At 42.9% G+C, this 19,211-nt stretch overlaps 1 protein-coding gene across 3 annotated transcripts; it reads left to right on the forward strand.

Moving 5' to 3' along the window:
• Nucleotides 1-1,640: 1,640 nt before the first annotated feature.
• Nucleotides 1,641-18,592, forward strand: tulp3 (TUB like protein 3). 3 transcript variants are annotated; one of them, XM_062064719.1, is made up of 11 exons: nt 1,641-1,775; nt 7,561-7,605; nt 12,875-12,923; nt 13,058-13,220; nt 13,294-13,515; nt 15,028-15,344; nt 16,470-16,582; nt 16,648-16,765; nt 16,835-16,933; nt 17,635-17,806; nt 17,885-18,591. In XM_062064719.1, exons 1-11 carry the CDS (start codon nt 1,756-1,758, stop codon nt 18,016-18,018), a joined length of 1,452 nt encoding a protein of 483 aa, XP_061920703.1. In that variant the 5' UTR covers nt 1,641-1,755; the 3' UTR covers nt 18,019-18,591. The 3 variants fall into 3 exon arrangements, with proteins under 3 accessions (XP_061920703.1, XP_061920704.1, XP_061920702.1); XM_062064720.1 differs by having other exon boundaries at nt 1,716-1,775; nt 12,784-12,923; XM_062064718.1 differs by lacking the exon at nt 1,641-1,775 and adding an exon at nt 4,362-6,614 and having other exon boundaries at nt 17,885-18,592.
• Nucleotides 18,593-19,211: the final 619 nt, after the last annotated feature.

Below are 19,211 nucleotides of genomic sequence, written 5' to 3' on the forward strand. Positions count from 1 at the left end.
CTTTCGGAGTGATTTTCGGTTGTTCCTTTTTGTGTAAGCTTTTTTTGCCGACTAGTCAGGTTATAGCCTTTGTTGATTTGCCCTGACTCTGGAGGTGAAAAGAAACTTTCAAAATAAAAGCCTGTCTGATTGTTCCCTACTCTGCATCTGAGTCCCTTTTTTGATCAAGCCTGACAAATGTCCTTTTGTGTTCTTTAATGTTTTCGTCTTATGCACGTGTTTATGCATGCTATGGCTATGAGTTTTTTTTCCCCTTGGCCTCAGTCTGGAGTGAAAATTTTATTTAATTTTTTTTCTTTCTCACCCCCTAATCCCCCACCCCCCTTTTTTTGTAAGGGGCGCCGGAAGTTGGCAGTCCCGTCAGCGATCCTGTTCTGTCTCCCTGTAATGTTTGTCTGCTCTTGAATGGGATTGTGCTGAAAATCTTAATTTCCCCTCTGGGATTATTAAAGTATTTCTGATTCTGATAATAGTGCATCCCTGCAGCCTTGTTTACCCCTTTTTTTCTTTAAGGTCACCTCACAGTTTGACACTTCAGTCGCACCACGACGAGGGAGGAGGAGGAGGAGGAGGGGGAAGTGCCACTCGGTCACCAGCATTCTTGACGCTTGCAGCCAACTGCATAGGAAGACCAGCAGCGTGTGCAAGTTCCCCCCGTTGTCGTTCAAGTCCGGGTCAAAGGGGCAGCACCGCGCTCAGCAGGCCGCCAGCAACGCGGCGGATTTCGGAGGAAATGGTTTGGAAAACACTGCAGCGTGCCAGAAGATGCCAAAAAAAGCGGTGAGAAAAAGGAAGAATGTGAAGGCTGCTTCTAATGATGACGCTTCCGTGGGCAGCGTCTGCGCGCCACCCGATGTGGACACTCCTAAAGTAACGCGAGAGGACAAGCGCTCCTTGTCGTCTACTCCTTCTGCGCACTGGATACTGGCTCAGCCGCGTTCGCCGCCACATCAACATACACCTGACGTTCTCGTGCCGGACACGCCGGAGCGGCACTACGGCGTGAAAGTGACATGGAGGAGGAGGACAGATCTGATGTCGTTGCTCAAGGAGCGAGGCCTGCTGTCGGAATGTGACATGCTTATTGGCAGCTAAACGATCTGGTTACTTGTGTATGAAATTATTGGTTTGACGAGAAATGGAGGATTTGTTTTGGTTTAATTCATTCATCATTTATCAGGGTCACGGGTGATCTTGAGCGTGACACTGTGCATCCATCCATCCATTTCCTACTGCTTAGCGCCTGGCAAAACCTAATGATTGACAAATCAAGTATATGGTTAAAGTTTTCTGCAAGTAACATGGATTTATAATTATGAGTCACTGTGTAACATCAGTGTAAAAATAAGTTGAGCATTTACCCCAATTGTGTTATGTAAAATACATGGAATAAACCCACTTTGCATTGAGTTTAGTGAACAATTGATGCATTGCAACACAATAAACATTAGAAAAAATACACTATATCAATCAGCAAACCTTTGATTTATCTCACACCGTCAAAAAAAACGTTATCTTTGTGACTGAGAAACGATTAAAAAAACCTATTAATGCAAGCACTTTTACGACAAAAACACGCGCGCCGAGCCCGCCCCCTTTGGGTGACATCCACCAATCACACGCGATTTAGCTGAAGCGCCCACCAATGGCGGCGTGCCTTGTTGGTGTGTGTGGTAACTAAGGACGGCGTTGCTGAGTTTGCTCGGCGAAAAAAAAAGTGGACAGGAGGATCTTCCTTAGCAACCGTGGATAAACATGAGTTATTACAGCATCAGGTGAGGGAAAACACCTTATTTCTAATCACTTGTAATGACAAATAATCCTCCTTCGTGTGTATTGTTAAACAAGAAACTCGTCGCCGTGGCTCCAAGCTTCACTTGGGACCCCAAAAAGTTGTCTCGTCGACGGTAACTTTTAGCCCCGGGGGGCTAGCGCTAGCTGCTAACGGTAACAAACTAGCTAACAACATTACACGGCTAACAACAACTTGAGTTGATAACTTAAAAAAAACCCACGCATTCTTAAAAAGAACAGTTTACAGAAAGACTGTAAAAACTAATGTAAAAACAGATTCTACAGCATAACGTTAGTTTAATTTACGTCTTGTGTTTTTTTTCTTCCATCCATTTCCTGTTTTTTCACGTTAGGTAACCAATGTTGCAGCACACTACACTACAGGGGGCATTGCAACGTTACAGTAAATAATGCACGTTTGAACTCGCTCTCCTATGTTTTGCTTCTTACTACATTCCGATGGAACTTTGTCATGAAACAACGTGTGTGCCTAAAAGTCCATCTATCCATTATTCAAAGACTTTGGTAGAAAAGCGCTATACAAGTATAATCCATTTATTATTTATTTATTATTAATAATACTTACAGCTGTGGCAGAATGAATTACATGTACTTCTTCCTACTCTTTTTCGGCATGTATGCGTTACTGTAATCCTGGGTATGTCATGTCTGACACATCCATCCATCCATTTCCTACCGCTTGTCCCTTTTGGGGTCGCTGGAGCCTATCTCAGCTGCATTCGGGCGGAAGGCGGGTACACCCTGGACAAGTCGCCACCTCATCACAAGACCAACACAGATAGACAGAACATTCACACTCACATTCACACACTAGGGCAGTGGTTCTTAACCTGGGTTCGATCGAACCCTAGGGGTTCGAAGGAGGTCAAGACACACCCGACTCATTGTGTAAATAAAAACTTCTCCCTATCTGCGTATTACAGATACAGCAACAGCAGAAGTCACACTGATTTGCAGGTGTGTAATTTGTTGTAGTTCATGCACTGTGTTTTGTTCTTTGAACAAGGTGATGTTCATGCACGGTTCATTTTGTGCACCAGTTAAAAAACATGGTAACACTTTAGTATGGGGAACATATTCACCATTAATTAGTTGCTTATTAACATGTAAATTAGTAACATATTGGCTCTTAACTAGTCATTATTAAGTACTTAATAATGCCTTATTCGGCATGGCCTTATTATAACCCTAACCCTCACCAAATAACTCTAAATAAAGTCTTTGTTACTTAGAATATGTTCCCCATACTAAAGTGTTACCACTTTAGTATGTATCAGTATCAAAACTTTGTCTTGAATTTGAAATAAAACATTTTATTTTTCACTAAAGAAGGGTTCGGTGAATGCGCATATGAAACTGCTGGGGTTCGGTACCTCCAACAAGGTTAAGAACCACTGCACTAGGGCCAATTTAGTGTTGCCAATCAACCTATCCCCAGGTGCATGGTTTTGGAGGTGGGAGGAAGCCGGAGTACCCGGAGGGAACCCACGCAGTCACGGGGAGAACATGCAAACTCCACACAGAAAGATCAGAGCCCGGGATTGATGCACTAACCCCTGTTCCACCGTGCTACCCATGTGCCAAATCATACCATGTTAAGCCTGCAAAAGTCCAAAATTAAGCAATTAAGCAACATTTTTCAGTGGTGTGTTTATATTTGTTTATTTGAAGGACAATGTGCAGTTACAATAAAAAAGATGACTGCATCAGATTTAGCACCATGCTAATTTTTATCTGTAGTCCTTTTATGGCGCATCTAACATCCACAATAAAATCAAACATGATTGAAAATACACAACAATATAAAAAATTACACCATAATAAACAATTTAAAATATAAATACAATACATAGAGGGTATGTGAATTGCAAATCAGTGGGCGGTGAAGTTACAGTGTATTAGCAGCTTCATTTAAGGTGCAGAAGTTTTTATCAAAGTCCACATACAGTTAAAGTACCAATGATTGTCACACACACACTAGGTGTGGCGAATTTATTCTCTGCATTTGACCCATCACCCTTGATTACCCCCTGGGGGGTGAGGGGAGCAGTGAGCCACACCCGGGAATAATTTTTGGTGATTTAACTCCCAATTCCAACCCTTGATGCTGAGTGCCAAGCAGGGAGGTCATGGGTCCCGTTTTTAAAGTCTTTGGTATGACTCGGGCGGGGTTTGAACTCACAACCAACAGAGCTCAGGGCGGACACTCTAACCACTAGGCCACTGAGTAGGTCTTAAGGGCTATAGAAATAAACCTTGATTGATTGGTACAGTGCAGTAGCCATCAGATGATACCCATAAGGGTATCATTCAATAGCTAGATACCCCATTGATATTACATACATAAACAAGTTTGCGATGTTACCAGACTGGAATGGTACTCTGGTGGCCATCAGACTACTCCCGCCAGGTTATCATCTGATGTTCAACTGCCTGTCTGGTATTGCTAATGTGAGCAGGACTGGTGGTCTAAAAGCCAGTCTTTGACTGCCTGCCTGGTATGCACAGTGTTTACAATATTTACTGTCATGCCCCCATGTAGTGTTTTGCACCTGATCATATTTACTGTATTTGTAAATTTCCACATACTGAAAAATCAAAAGGATGCAGCGGGGCCACTTTGATATTTTTACCAATCAATCAATCAAAGTTTATTTATATAGCCCTTAATCACAGGTGTCTCAAAGGGCTGCACAAGCCACAACGACATCCTCGGCTCAGATCCCACATCAGGGCAAGAAAAAACTCAACCAGGAGGTTATTTGATGCCTGGGTTTGTTAGACAATCTTCACACTGCAGGTCAACTCTGATTTTTTTACACCCAAATGTGACCTGTACAAGATTATGCCAATGCAAACTGTAGGCTACAATTACAATGTTTTCAAATCCGACTCATGCAACTGTAAATCGGATATACAGTATATCTGATTACACTGCCGTCTGACCATTCTGGTCGTGTTCATCGAGCACACGTGTCAAACTCATGTGCTGGGAGCCAAATCTGGCCTGTCCACATGGTTTTGTGGCCTGCAAAAGCCTGGAAATAATGTCCGTCAACAAAGTCCTTTTTTTTTTTTTTACATATTTGTTTTTTAAATTTTGACAGAAAAAAATGCATGTGCTGCATAAAATTGCATGTGTTTTAAGCTTTGACAATGCAAAAAAAATTATGTTAACACAGGGGTGTCCAAAGTGCAGCTCGCAGCTTCAGTTTTGTTGACCCGCAGCATATTTTTGGATAAAAAAACAACAGTAAGAATTAAAAAAGAGCAAAACTTGTGATGTAATGACAGAAAAAAGCTGACAATTTGATACTAATACCTCAGGGGTGTCCAAACTTGCTTACTGAAAAGTCAAAGTATGTGGGGACCATTTAAAAAAAAAAAAAAAAAAATTGTAAATAAATAAATAAAAAATACTTAAAGACAAATGTTAGGGTCAGCTTTGTGTTATAAATGACAGAGTGTATTATTATTATTAGAATCAACATTTCAGCCTTTCTCACTACATTATATCTTTTTGCTCTTTTAAAAAAACAATTCTGTTGTTTGAACAACAATATAAAATATCAGATTTAACAAAAATCATATCCTGCAGTGGCCTTAGCTAGTTAGAAAAGTAACTCAAAAAGTTGTTGCCGGTTTTTAATTAATCTTTTAGGAAATGTCAGAAATGGGATAAGGAACACGTAATTAGATTTTGGGGGTGATCTGAATCATTTCTACCATGTTCCCTTGCATTTTAATATGTTCCCTTGCATTACGCTACGAGACTCCTCTGTGTGTTTATGCTTGCATACCCCCCTCCACCCACAGATACAAAGAGAGTGGATGAAACGGGTCACTTTGTTTATTTTATTTCGCTCTAGCTCCAAAACATAACGGTAGATTTTAATGAAACTGTTAGAAAATGTCTGAAATGGGATAATGGGACAAGTGATTAAATTTTGAGGGTAATCCAATTTACCATCTGCCTTCAGGATTTTTTAAAGGATTCTTTAGTTTATTGGGAGTTAGGGCCTGGCAGAGGTCTGCGCTCTCTGAGGGCGTTTTGTTGTTATTTATATTTTTTTGTTAGGTAAAAAGGCTAAAAAATAAAAAAGATGTGTTATTATTAGTTATTAGTATCAATATTTCAGCGGGTTATTTTTTACATTACAATTACTGCAAATGTGTCTATTATTACTCTGTCTTGTCTGCTTTTTTCCGTCATTTGTTTTGGATTTACTTCAGCAATTACTCCCACCGGTGAGGCCATTCCACTCCCTTGCTGTTCATCAGTCGACTTTCATGTCATTCTGAACGCCATCCCCGAGGACAAACACTCACAAACAGGCTCCCACGTTGTCGCTCTTACGCGTGAAGGAAACTAAAATAGAAGACAGAGAGGTTCTGGTTTCCTAGCACCGAGCTTGCTGTCTTTTTAGGATAGCAATCTTACAGGTGAGTGTTACTTGGAACATCTCACTCACATCCTGTCAGTTATGGAGGCTGTTCCAAACCCTATGGGCTCTCAACATTAAGCAGTTATCGAGCACCTTTGGATAAGTTGCAGCAAAAGTAGTCAGGAAGTCCAAATATTCTTCCCTGGAGAACATCCACACCTTGACTTTTTCTAGCCGAGCATTTGTGCATTGTGTGAAGTCATGGCAACGACCCCCTCCCTCGGGTGGGACCTCACCGTATTAACTGTCGCCCACATACGAGCGAGGGATCTCTCAGGGAGAAAACTCTGGAATGAGGATGGAGTCGATGAAGAATGGTGCCTCACAGCCGGTCTACAGCCGCTGGTCTTACAGGTAGAGCGCATCATCTCATGAAGGATGATTGCAAGTAAAATATGCTTGAAAGGAGCGCTTGTTTTGATTTTGGGGCAAGCTGGGTTGTCGGTAGCATGCATCAGATTTGCTTAATGCTGTCAAGTGAATTATGTGAGTAAAGATGAGTCGACGTTTGTTGCTTTTAACTGTTACAAGCTCAACTTGCACTTTTGTCTCTCATTGTGGCAGCTGTATTTTTTTCTCCGATTGAGAATTAGGAACGGAATCTAATTTTATTGCCTGCAGCAGAGCTTTGTCGCTCACGTGCCCTTGTGAGTTAATTAAACCTCCAACAAAGAGACCTAACAGGGAATTTAACAGTGATAATATGACCAAATCTGCCTTTACAAAGATAATAATGCTTACTTTTTACTGTGTCATACTGAAAAATGTTTTCTAATTGTTTGCTTTCATTATTTAGCTGTGCGAATAGAATACATGAAAACAAACATCCGTCAGATGCCCAGGGATTGTGACAGTCTATGAACGCGTCTCTTTGTTCTCATGGTTGTAGTTAGCGTTGGTCCAAAACTGTAAGCCAAAAAAAAGTAGATGGTCAGCTTTGTCACAGCGCTCGTATTGGACCGCAGGTGTCGTTCTGCTCGCGGTAATTGGACAATCTGGGATCTTTGGCGCCAAAGCGAGAAGGCGTCCAATTACAGAGCAGCTTAAAAGCGTTTAAGCCACAGTTAATGTAGAAGGCGTCCAATTACAAAGCAGCTTAAAAGCGTTTAAGCCACAGTTAATTGTTTCTAAATGAGCCGGAGCGGCAATCTCCATGGTTACCTCTGACCGTGTTTTCTCACCTAAGCCTTATGAAACATTGATTAGCAAAGCCTGTGATCATGTGTTGTTTCACCAAACTCTATCTTCTCTTCTGCTCTTCCCTCGAACACCAAATTGCCGTTTTCCCCCAACCACGAAGACCCCCCAGCTCCACCGGCTTCTCGTCCAGCTCGACAACAACAAGGTAAACAATGACAACACCCTTCCTTCAACCCTTTCACTTTGTCACCAGCACCTGTTCTTACCATAGTCCTTAGACGAGAAGCTGTCGTCTTTAAGTACAAATTAATCAATGTTGTCTTAACACAGTTGAATATGTACAGTAAATACAAATGCTAAAGCATGTCATGGAAGAAGAGTCCACATCAGAGACCTTACACCCTGCTGTTGACCTTCTGACCGTAGCCAAGCAACACATGGCCTCTTGCCCTCTGAGAGGCGTCCACCAAGAATTCCGGTCGGCATTACCTGGTACAGGCGCTCACATGCCCCCCCTTCTTAATAGTATTTGACCTAAGAAAAGTGCTATACAAGGAAAATCCAATTACTATTTACTAGGGCTGTGAATTTTTGGGCACCACACAATTTGATTCGATTCTTGGGGGTAATAATTCAATTCAGAATAAATTCTTGATTCAAAATTATTCTCGTTTCAAAATCAATACTTTTTTTTAAAAACACTGGATGCCAGTTCTATGATTTACTACATTCCTTTATAAAATAAATGCACAGCTTTGATCAATTTCTATATTACTTAAAAGAAAACTGGTTTCTGGTTTTAATAAAGTAAAATACAAATTGTCAAGACTTGGTCTATGGCGTGGTTTGCTCTCCCGTGGTGCAAAAGAAATGGAACGGACGTGGCGTGCAGGTAAAGACATATTTAATTATTACTATTAACTCAAACAAAAGGTACAAACAAAAGGCGCTCACAGCGGAGGTAAAAAACTTGACTAGAAAACAAAAGGCGCGCACAATGGCGGAGAACTATGAACATTAAACAAACAAAAACTTACGTGACAAGGAACTGTGAACATGGCATGAATGTATGATGTCGCCAGGACGAACAACAGAAACAGAAAAGCCTATATAGTGACATGAAAAGTGAAAACAGGTGCGTGACTAACTGTGAAAACGTGAGACAGGTGTGTGTGAGTCCAAACGTGGAACAGGTGAAACTAATGGTTGCTATGGTGACAAACAAAACCAGGAAGTGAAACCAGGAACTAAGGAAGTGTCCAAAAAACAAAACAGCACATGGCCAAACAAAAACATGAACACAGACATGACAGAACCCCCCCCTTACGGACAGATCCCAGATGTCCAAAAACAAAAAACAGGATCAAGAGTCATGGGAGGGGGGGAGGGGGACATGGCGGTGGGTCGCCAGACCAGGTGTCCCCGAATCCACCGGGGCAGAGTCAGGTGGCGGCGGCGGGTAGACCGCCGCTGAACCTGACGAGGTGGGCGACCTGGGAATGGCCACATTCGTGGCAGACGAGGAGGTCGGCGCACCTGGCGTGGCGGACGCCCATGGAAAGGCCACATCCTTGGCCGACGAGGAGGTGGGCGCGTTGTCGTGGCAGGCGGCGAAGCTTGGCGTGGTGCGTCAGGCGGCGAAGCTTGGCGTGGTGCGTCAGGCGGCGAAGCTTGGCGTGGCGGGTCTTGACGAGGGTCTTGGTCTTGGCATGGGTCTTGGTCTTGGTCTTGGCGAGGGTCTGGGTCTTGGTCTTGGACTTGGTCTTGGCGTGGTTGGTCTTGGTCTTGGACTTGGTCTTGGTTTGGGTCACTTGGCGGGTCTTGGTCACTTGGCGGGTCTTGGTCACTTGGCGGTTCTTGGTCACTTGGCGGTTCTTGGTCACTTGGCGGTTCTTGGTCTTGGTCACTTGGCGGGTCTTGGTCTTGGTCACTTGGCGGGTCTTGGTCACTTGGCGGTTCTTGGTCTTGGTCACTTGGCGGGTCTTGGTCTTGGTCACTTGGCGGGTCTTGGTCTTGGTCACTTGGCGGGTCTTGGTCACTTGGCGGTTCTTGGTCTTGGTCACTTGGCGGGTCTTGGTCTTGGTCACTTGGCGGGTCTTGGTCTTGGTCACTTGGCGGGTCTTGGTCACTTGGCGGGTCTTGGTCACTTGGCGGGTCTTGGTCACTTGGCGGGTCTTGGTCACTTGGCGGGTCTTGGCGTGGGGCAGCCACGGGCGGCACTTGGCGGCGTGGGGCAGCCACGGGCGGCACTTGGCGGCGTGGGGCAGCCACGGGCGGCACTTGGCGGCGTGGGGCAGCCACGGGCGGCACTTGGCGGCGTGGGGCAGCCACGGGCGGCACTTGGCGGCGTGGGGCAGCCACGGGCGGCACTTGGCGGCGTGGGGCAGCCACGGGCGGCACTTGGCGGCGTGGGGCAGCCACGGGCGGCACTTGGCGGCGTGGGGCAGCCACGGGCGGCACTTGGCGGCGTGGGGCAGCCACGAGCGGCACTTGGCGTGGAGCAGGTACTGGTGGCGCTTGGCGTGGAGCAGGTACTGGTGGCGCTTGGCGTGGAGCAGGTACTGGTGGCGCTTGGCGTGGAGCAGGTACTGGTGGCGCTTGGCGTGGAGCAGGTACTGGTGGCGCTTGGCGTGGAGCAGGTACTGGCGGCGCTTGGCGTGGAGCAGGTACTGGCGGCGCTTGGCGTGGAGCAGGTACTGGCGGCGCTTGGCGTGGAGCAGGTACTGGCGGCGCTTGGCGTGGAGCAGGTACTGGCGGCGCTTGGCGTGGAGCAGGTACTGGTGGCGCTTGGCGTGGAGCAGGTACTGGTGGCGCTTGGCGTGGAGCAGGTACTGGTGGCGCTTGGCGTGGAGCTGGGCGTGGAGCAGGTGGATCTTGGCATGGTCAAAAAACTGGTGGTGGTGGTCGTGCTGGTGGCTTGGCAGGTCGAAAGACAGGTGGTGGGGGTCGTGCTGGAGGCTGTGGCTTGGCGTGACGAAAGACAGGTGGTGGGGGTCGTGCTGGAGGCTGTGGCTTGGCGTGACGAAAGACAGGTGGTGGTGGTGGCCGAGCTGGAGGCTGTGGCTTGGCATGGCGATGCTGACCCACCCCACCTGAACAATTCCCAGCCCTAGCCCCCCCCTCAAGGAGCGGATCCCAGACGCGCTCCCCGCGGTCTGGAACCGTCTTTTGGGGTGGGCGGAGGGGGTTCAGGAGGAGGGCAGAATCCTCCCCTCTAAATTGTCCAAAATGTCTTTCTTTCCCTCCCACCTGGGATCTTGTGGGTGAAAAAAAAAAGTGTGACTTGGGCGTGGCTTGAGTCCTGGGGGGCGGGGCATGGAATTTGGGCGGCTTGGATTGACAGGATCTGATTTCTAAAAACATGTCCTGGTAATGTCTTATCATGTTTTTAGAGTCTTTGGCTGGAGGCGGATGATCAAAAGAAAAAGAGTTCAGAAAAAAAAAATCCTGGTCTGTGATGTCATTTTGGAGCTGTGGAGCTGGCAGCAACCTGCTTCCGCCCGGAGTGGGAGGAGCCTGCGGCAGCGCCGCATGCTGTCCGCTCGCCTTCCCTGATGTCTTTGGTCTGGAGCGGCGCTTCCAGGACTGCGGTGACGCAGCGCCATCCTCGGACCAACTGGAGCTCAATGGCACCAGATTTCCATCTGGCCCCCACATCAGGTCTCTGCGCTTACCGGAGGAATAACGCAGCGTCTCTTCCTCCAGCGCGCGGAGGACCTCCCACGTTGCCTCGTCAAAATTGTCCAATTTTTTTGCGGGAGAGCTCTCGTGCTGGCGACATCTGTCAAGACTTGGTCTATGGCGTGGTTTGCTCTCCCGTGGTGCAAAAGAAATGGAACGGACGTGGCGTGCAGGTAAAGACATATTTAATTATTACTATTAACTCAAACAAAAGGTACAAACAAAAGGCGCTCACAGCGGAGGTAAAAAACTTGACTAGAAAACAAAAGGCGCGCACAATGGCGGAGAACTATGAACATTAAACAAACAAAAACTTACGTGACAAGGAACTGTGAACATGGCATGAATGTATGATGTCGCCAGGACGAACAACAGAAACAGAAAAGCCTATATAGTGACATGAAAAGTGAAAACAGGTGCGTGACTAACTGTGAAAACGTGAGACAGGTGTGTGTGAGTCCAAACGTGGAACAGGTGAAACTAATGGTTGCTATGGTGACAAACAAAACCAGGAAGTGAAACCAGGAACTAAGGAAGTGTCCAAAAAACAAAACAGCACATGGCCAAACAAAAACATGAACACAGACATGACACAAATAAGGCAACAAGACCAGTATCCAACACTTTTATTTTCTAAAGTAAATCTCTACAGCAAATATGGGCATCTACATCAACAATATGATTTGCCTGGTTGGACTGGACAGATAAAAAAAAAATTAAATTTTTTTTAACAATCGATTTTTGATTTTTTTGTAATCGATTAAGTATCGTTACAAATAAGAATCGCAATTAATTCGAAAATCTATAGGTATGTATATATATATATATATGTATGTGTGTATATATATATATATATATATATATATATATATATATATATATATATATGTATATATATATATGTATATATATATATATATGTATATATGTATATATATATATATATGTATATATGTATATATATATATATATGTATATATATATATATATGTATATATGTATATATATATATATATGATTTTATATATATATAATTATATATATATACATACATGTATATACATATATATATATATACACATATATATATATATATATATATATATATATATATACATACATGTATATACATATATATATATATATATATATATATATATATATATATATATATATATATATATATACATATATATATATATATATATATATATATATATATATATATATATATATATATATATATATATATATATATATATATATATATATATATATATATATATATACACATACAATAGATGCATCCTTCTTTGGATCATGTGACTTAGGAATATTGAAACATTTTCAGAGGGGGTCATTTTGGGGTAACAGGACTGAGTTAAAACCAAGGGGCACAACTAAAGTGTGAATTGAATTTTAACTTAAAAAAAAAAAAGCTTAAGTATATTTAGAATAAAGATAATCTAAAATTTATAAACTTTCTGAACGATTTAAATTATTATATTTAATGATAAAGTCTAATTCTAAGAAACGGGAATGGGCAATAATTGCATTTTCCTAGTGTTCCAGGCAGTTTAAATTAATGTTTTACATTATATCAATGACATATGCAATCAGATCAATGTATAAAACACTTTGCTTCATTAAAAAAAAACACCTTTTATACTTAATTTTATCATGTATCCATTTTATTTCCCAGGGAGGCAATTGGCACTGATTTGGTAGAATGGCGCAAGTACAACGTGTTGACAGCAGGTGCATGATGGGAATGTTTCTTCTCTGTCCTGCAGTGGATTTGAAGATCACAGCAGCATCATGCAGCAGAAGCTGGAAAAACAGGTGTGGAGCTAATACCAAACTCTTATTAAAACTCTACTGGGCTGACTGAAGAGAACTAGTAGTTAGTTTGGTGCAAGTATTTGCTACAGAATGGAGTACCAGAATGTGTTATAAAATACATTTTGGTGCCACAGAGGTCTTTGCTGGAGCAGAAGCAGCGGAGGAAACGTCAAGAACCCCATATGGTCCAGCCCAACACGGAGGCCCGGCAGCGACTGTCCCGCATGCGGCACGGCGAGGAGCAGGCTCCGCTGGTGGACTCTTATCCTCGCAATGCTGGCGACATCAACGTGGACGGTAATAGCAGGACAGCGGACAACTGCAGCTGGGAACAATCAGATTTGTAAACTGTTTCTGTCCTCGGCGGTAGGTATTGACGGACCGGCAGCTGTTCTGGGACCCAAAACTCCTAACAAGGGAATAAAAACCAAAGTTGCGTTGGTGAACAAGGCCCAGTGTCTGTCCTCGCAAAAGAGCCAGCCCCCTCCTCCTCCTTCTCCGACTTCAGTGGCAGGGGAAGCGGAGAAGGTCGCAGACAGACAGACGTTGCTGGAGCCCAAGACGGTCATCCACGAACTACTGCTGAAACAAGGTGAGGCTTGGAAACTGCTGAGCGCAACCATCTAACAAGGGCGTGGACAGTCTCCGTGTAAAGTTAGCAGTCACGACACAAAGACAGAGCTCTGTTGTGCTTGCGACTCTACAAACCTTCACATGACGCAAACTAGAGGTGGGGGAAGTAATCGATATTTAGATGCATCGCAATTCGGACATGGATGATTATAAAATCATTAAGTAATTGTCGATAATTGATAAATTATTTATTTAAAGTAATGCACACAGCTCTAAAATTTGGCTGACTGCAGCGAGCCACCTCACCGAGAGGTCCGACCAGCTCCTTTATTGTAGGGCACTTACAGTATGTTCAAGTTTTGCACACATTTCCATGAATTTAATAAATGTGATGGGTTCTTCTTATCAAATTTCTGTTTTTAAAACTTACAAGTGATAAACGCTTATTTAGTGAAACAAAAAACGGCATCAATATACATATATTAAAGATGCATAAATAATAGATTTTTATTCGAATCGTAGCTCCTGAATCATATCCGTAATCTAATCGTGAGGTGGCCAAAGGTTCCCACCTCTAATGCAAACCATGTAGGATCACGATGAAGTACCAAGTACATATAGTTCAGTGTTGGACTGGGAGCTGTGCATACAGGGCTACTCAGTACATACATACACATATACTTTTTGGTCATAAAGTAAGCATTTTCAAGCATAAAAATGAAGTGAATTATATTTATATAGTGCTTTTCTCTAGTGACTCAAATCGCTTTACATAGTGAAACCCATAATCTAAGTTACATTTAAACCAGTGTGGGTGGCACTGGGAGCAGGTGGGTAAAGTATCTTGCCCAAGGACACAACAGAAGTGAGTAGGATGGTGGAAGCGGGGTTTGAACCTGGCACCCTCCAGTTGGTTGCACGGCCTCTCTACCAACCAAGCCATACCGCTCGGCTATATTTTTTTGTTTATTCAGCCGCAAAAATAGCAATACAACAACCACTAAATGAGACCAAACCAATCAGAGCACACTGTTCAGTATTGTGGCCACTGATTAGTTCAGCTTCATGCAACATTACTATATTGAATTGTAATTATGTAAGACTGTAAAGGTGACTAAAGGATGTTATTCCATGTCTAGAACGCTCTCATATTGTTAAAACACCCATTTGGAAGGTCGTAAACTGGTTGTTTATGCTTAAACTATGAAAATATTTGATTTAAAATTAATTATTCCTACTTCGCAGATATTCATTAATCAAAGTCATATTTAGAACCAATTGACAGCAATAAACAGGGGATGACTGTAGTACTTTACGAACATTTAGTTATTTGTGGCCGCCTGCAATGGATACATTTAGACCGCTACGAACAAATGTGGCCCTGTCTGAGTGGCTTGCAGTTACAACTCGAGACAGCAGATGGCATCATTGCTCCGCATAGTCAGAGGTTTGTTTGAGGAAGGTGGTCTTTAATTTTTGTGAGCAGTCCTTTCCGGCTGTGCTCACAAGTGTTCCTCCTGTGCTTGTTCAGGGCTGTCAGGCAGCATGAACTTTGACGAATCCAGCGAGGACAACGAGGACGAGCGTCCGCAATCCCCAACTCCGAACGTGGATGCCATAAGGCCCGCCTCTGCCTCCAGTGCCAAAGACTTTTTCCCGGAGGTAGCTGGCAGCTCGCCTTCTTCCCGCAGTTCGCCTCTGGAGGTGACAAATTTAGAGGAGTTTGTTTTGGTCCCAGCCCCGCGCGGCGCCACCGTCAAATGCCGCATCAGCCGCGACAAGAAGGGCATGGACCGCGGCCTGTACCCCACGTACTACATGCACATGGAAAGGGAGGACGGCAAAAAGGTAACCGTGCGGCACATTCGGTCGTCACACTGCAAAAAGTCAGTGTTCAAAAACAAGAAAAAAATACAATAAAATTAGGGGTATTTTATTTGAACTAAGCAAAACTATCTGCCAATAGAACAAGAAAATTTGGCTTGTCAAGACTTTCCAAAACAAGTAAAATTAGCTAACTTCAATTAACCCAAAAATACCTTAAAATAAGTATATTCTCACTAATAACAAGTGCACTTTTCTTGGTAGAAAAAAAAAAGAGACCTTTTTGCTCAATATGTTGAAAAATATTCTTAAATTAAGTAAACGCTAGTGCATTATCTTGACATAATGATATGCGCTCGGCATTACATTTCATGAAACCAGAAAACTTATACTAAAAACAAATGTATTGTTCTTAATAGAAAGGCAACAAGGCAACCGCTTGTTACTCTCGGTGTCTCCTAGCCGCTCAAGCAAATCATATTGTCTAAAAATGCATTTTTTCATCGATAACATGATATCATCGCGCCAAGTGCATGCTCTTTCAGTCAATTAGTGCGCATATATACAGCCCGGCCCCCGGCCCAAAAATGTTTAATTGTAATTTTTAAGAATTCATCTGAATGTGCATGAACTATTTCTGTTCAAAATTGTTAAAAATGTCACATGTTAAATGTTTAAATATTAACTGTCAGTTTACTGTACTGTGCCAACTGTGCTACTTTATGAGTACATATTCTATATTGTTTCATTGGAAAATAAAACAGCAAAGTCCATCCGTTTTAATTATGAGACAAAATTGTGTCAAAGTCATGTTTTTTTTTTTCATGCTTGAAATAAGAAATGATTACATTAAAAAAGTAGTTTTATACTTGTGAGTGTTGATGACACAGCTTTGCAACAGTTGATATTCTAGTTTCAAGCATGTTTTACTCAATATAGGTCATAAAATCTCAGCTACAAGCTGTAATATCTTACTGAGATAATTTAGGACCAAAACCCTTAAAACAAGTATTGAGAAGAATTTTCTTATCAGACAGAAAATAAGAAAATATCACCCTTATTTGAGATAATTAATCTTACTTAGATTTCAGTTTTTGCAGTGCATTATGCTGCTTGACTCAACAGTCTTCTTGGTCTCGCTGTCCTTAGGTGTTCTTGTTGGCGGGCAGGAAGAGGAAGAAGAGTAAGACGTCCAACTACCTCATCTCAGTAGACGCCACCGACTTATCACGAGAAGGAGAGAGCTTTATCGGCAAGCTGAGGTACAACTCAACGAGGGGATGATTAATCGCATTCTCTAAAGTGTTTCCTGTGGGTTCCCCGCCAGGTCCAACCTTATGGGCACCAAATTCACAGTGTACGACAACGGCACAAGCCCCTGCAAAAACCCTGCGGCGATGGTAGAGGGCTGCAGCACTCGACAGGAGCTGGCCGCTGTCTGCTACGTGAGTGACACACACAGGCCAGATTGTATTCACTCACTCTCCATCTGCCTTCTCTCCACCGCCGCGTAGGAAACCAACGTTCTGGGATTCAAGGGACCCCGCAAGATGACCGTGATAATCCCAGGCATGAACGCCAACTTTGAGCGGGTGCCCGTTAGGCCCCAAAACGTGAGTCTGCCGCCCCCTTTTGTGGACCCCTATTTTTCTCTTTTGCATTTGTACCGTATTTTTCGGACTATAAGTCGCTCCGGAGTTTTAGTCGCACCGGCCGAAAATGCATAATAAAGAAGGAAAAAAACATATATAAGTCGCACTGAAGTATAAGTCGCATTTTTTGGGGAAATTTATTTGATAAAACCCAACACCAAGAACATTTGAAAGGCAATTTTAAATAAATGAAGAATAGTGAACAACAGGCTGAATAAGTGTATGTTATATGACGCATAAATAACCAACTGAGAACGTGCCTGGTATGTTAACGTAACATATTCAAATAACTATAACATATAGAACATGCTATACGTTTACCAAACAATCTGTCACTCCTAATCGCAAAATCCGATGAAATCTTATACGTCTAGTCTCTTACGTGAATGAGCTAAATAATATTATTTGATATTTTACGGTAATGTGTTAATAATTTCACACATAAGTCGCTCCTGAGTATAAGTCGCACCCCCGGTCAAACTATGAAAAAAACTGCGACTTATAGTCCTAAAAATATGGTACTCTTGATTTGATTGAGACTTTTATTAGTAGATTGCACAGTACAGTACATATTCCGTACAATTGACCACTAAATGGTAACACCCGAATAAGTTTTTCCACTTGATTAAGTCGGGGTCCACGTTAATCAATTCATGATGCAGGATCAGGAGAGCCTGCTGAGCCGCTGGCAGAGTCAGTCCCTGGACAACCTGATCGAGCTGCACAACAAGAATCCCGTTTGGAACGACGACACGCAGTCCTACCAGCTCAACTTCCACGGGCGCGTCACGCAGGCTTCCATCAAGAACTTCCAGATAGTCCACGACAACGACCGTAAGTGTCCCTCGCAGAGGTTTAAATCTCCAACAGCTGAACGTAGCTTCACCTGTCTTCTCCCTCCGCTTCCAAAAGTCGACTACATCATCATGCAGTTTGGCCGAGTGGCCGAGGACATCTTCACTCTGGACTACAACTACCCCATGTGTGCCCTTCAGGCCTTCGCCATCGGCCTGTCCAGCTTTGACAGTAAGCTGGCATGCGAATGAACTGCGAACCGGACGTCGCCTCCCCCCAAGACAGGCTAGGTGACACAGGCGCTCCGTCAAGCGGATGAAGTTACGTTGTCACGCTAACTAACAATGCTCGTCCGCCATTTATTTGTTCTCATGTACGCGACTTCAGCAAGTCAACACTTTTAAACAATTACCTCCACTGTGTGAGGGTGAAATTTGTCAAGAGGAACAGTCGGAGACACCACACTGGTAGCATCTCACTAGTATCGTAATATTTTCATATCAGTCTAGATTTTATCACCATTTTCTCTTGTGTGGGAAATGCATTATGGACTTTTTTCTTTTACTTTGCGACTTACAAGACTCCACTGCAAAATTGCACATTGATAGATGAATCATCCTGTAAATAAAACACCTTGTAAAGGACACACATTTCAATGATTCAAAAACAACAATAAATCATTTGGAACAACAGCGACTTTAATATAGTCAGTAATTTACATGTTTTTTGCTTTGTTTTTTTAACACGTGCTAGCAGTGTATAAAATAGCTTTTGAAAATAAAAAAGTGCATTATGAAGAAAAGTTTTATCGAGATTCTTTTGTTTCCAACGCAAAAGAGGTCAGTTGAACCCAAGTACTTTTTTTTTTCTATCACTGATACACCTTGAAATAAAATGTCCTGTACATTAAAGTGCTTCACAGTACAGAATTTTACCACAGTATACAAGTTTAATTGGTTCTGTGACCCAGATCATACCTCAAAAATGTGTATTACGAAACAGCGTCACCCAATAAAATGTATAAAACAGCACAATTTTAACATGAAACATGCCTTTTTAAAAATAAAACAAATATTTGATAAGAACTGCATAAAAAACAATACAATAGAATGTATTGCAAACAACGACATTAGTTTTATGAAGTAATGTAATAACAATGGACAGCATTTACTGTACCTTGCAGAGTGGACTTTTACATCTATCTTCAGGCTGCTTCTACGTCAAACACACCATCAGCAGCTTCTCCATATTTTCATGTATAAATGTTCGGCGTTGAGATATTTTGTCGTATTGGCTGGCGTGATCTACTCATTCTGCTTCAGTATGGTGCAGACTGGCAGGGACCCGCTCACACTGCTGTTTTTCATGATTTCTTTCCTTATTTCAATGATTATCATCCACTTCTTCTCAGCTCTGTCCTTCACTCTTTTTTTCTTTCCCATGG

This window comes from Entelurus aequoreus, linkage group LG12 (assembly GCF_033978785.1).
Source record: "Entelurus aequoreus isolate RoL-2023_Sb linkage group LG12, RoL_Eaeq_v1.1, whole genome shotgun sequence".
NCBI classification, from domain to species: Eukaryota; Metazoa; Chordata; class Actinopteri; order Syngnathiformes; family Syngnathidae; genus Entelurus; species Entelurus aequoreus.